Source organism: Alexandromys fortis, unplaced genomic scaffold (assembly GCF_014885135.2).
Source record: "Alexandromys fortis isolate MF-2015 unplaced genomic scaffold, M_Fortis_MF-2015_v1.1 scaffold_76, whole genome shotgun sequence".
NCBI lineage: Eukaryota > Metazoa > Chordata > Mammalia > Rodentia > Cricetidae > Alexandromys > Alexandromys fortis.
In genome coordinates, this window is record NW_026067997.1 from 8,871,116 (window position 1) to 8,872,865 (window position 1,750).

The window sequence follows — 1,750 nt, forward strand, 5'->3', positions numbered from 1 at the left end:
TTTTTTTTTTTTTTTTTTTTTTTTTTTTTTTTTGAGACAGGATTTCTTTGTGGAGCCCTAGCTGTCCTAGAACTCACTCTGGAGACCAGGTTGGCCTTGGTCTCAGAGATCCACCTGCCTCTGCCTTCCAAGTGCTAGGATTAAAGGAGTATGCTACTACTGCCCAGTGAAATTTAGAATTGGATACCAAATAATAATCGTGAATTGACTGAAACTTTTTTCTTAACATTTATTACCTTATTTTGTAGCTTAGATGTATAAACCATATGTACTCCTCATTTTGGATGAATTTTTAGCTAGTATAATATGATCTATTGTAATGTATCCTCACCTCTCTTTGTAGACATATGCCTGGACATACAAGTAGAGAAGTACTAATCATCTTTAGCAGCCTGACAACCTGTGATCCGTCTAATATTTATGATCTCATCAAGGTAGGACCACAACTGAAGCAGACTCTAAAGAAAATGTGGTAGTGACTTTATCACTAGTTTTCAGAACACTATTTTTCAAAGTTATTATTCATAAATGTTTTTCTTTCTCTTATGAAATATTTCATCTTTCTGGATCTTATGAAGACCCTGAAGGCAGCTAAAATCAGAGTGTCTGTTATTGGATTGTCTGCAGAGGTTCGAGTTTGCACTGTCCTTGCTCGTGAAACTGGTGGTATATATCTCCATTCTCCAATAATTATAGTTACTGTGTAAGAAGAAGTTTATTAATTAAGTAGGATGTTTTGCACTATTAAACTGAAACCATTTTATGTCTGTAGTTGAGAATATAGCTGTAATCTTAAGCATATTGATTTTACTAAGCAAACACTTAAAATGCAGGAACATTCAGTAGGTCAGTGTTTAGAGTTACAGCTTTCAAAACACTAGTAAGCTCACTTTATGTAATACTTTGTAAAGACTGTAGCTTGGCTTTAATTTTAGTTACTATTATGCTTAGAGAATTGGATTGAGAGATTTATTTAAATTATTTTTAAATGATAATTTACTTAAAATGGTTATGAAATGTATATTTTCACATGATGAGACTTCCTTAGACTGACAGAGAAGCTCTTGTCTTTATAACTGCTGTGTTTTGCTTTTGCTTGTTAGGCACATACCATGTTATTTTAGATGAAACCCATTACAAAGAGTTGTTAACACATCATGTTAGCCCTCCTCCTGCCAGCTCAAGCTCCGAATGCTCACTCATTCGTATGGGTACGTGTTTCTTCTGTGTCGGTTTACGTGTTTGCCTTTGGTTCAAAATAAGCATTTTTGCTTTCATTTGTGCAAGTTATTTAACATTTAAGATTTTTCTTACTTAAATCCTTTATAATAAAAAATTGCATGCTGAAGTGTGTTTATAAAATGAAGAGAATTGATAGTTACCTATAGTCATGTCATACGAAAACACTTCTGGCCTTTTTTAGCAAGGAAGGTACAAAGGTGTTTTATTTAATGAAAAGTACTTGTGGTAAGGAATTTCTTAAATAAGCTACAAAATCTTTATTATATAATCAAAGTATGTCATACAAACCGCAAAGACAAAAGTTGCAATGAGTATACCAGTTACTCATTGATTCTCCCTCCCCCAGGAAACAGGAAATGATTGGTCATAAAAATGATCATTTAATCTTCCTTTTTTTCTTTCTTTCTTTCTTTCTTTCTTTCTTTCTTTCTTTCTTTCTTTCTTTCTTTCTTTCTCTCTCTCTCTCTCTCTCTCTCTCTTTCTCTCTTTCTTTCTTTTTTTCTTTCTT

At 32.9% G+C, this 1,750-nt stretch overlaps 1 protein-coding gene across 4 annotated transcripts in view; it reads left to right on the forward strand.

Moving 5' to 3' along the window:
• The window catches only part of Gtf2h2c (GTF2H2 family member C), a 23,050-nt gene that overhangs the window by 9,312 nt on the left and 11,988 nt on the right, over positions 1–1,750 (forward strand). For all 4 annotated transcript variants that reach the window (XR_007595087.1, XM_050160379.1, XM_050160381.1 and 1 more), the window contains exons 9-11: positions 344–434; positions 579–666; positions 1,104–1,211. Coding sequence is in view for 3 of the 4 variants with exons in the window: in XM_050160379.1 (XP_050016336.1) it covers positions 344–434; positions 579–666; positions 1,104–1,211 (287 nt within the window). In the remaining variant the exon portion in view is untranslated. The remainder of the gene's footprint in view (positions 1–343; positions 435–578; positions 667–1,103; positions 1,212–1,750) is intronic.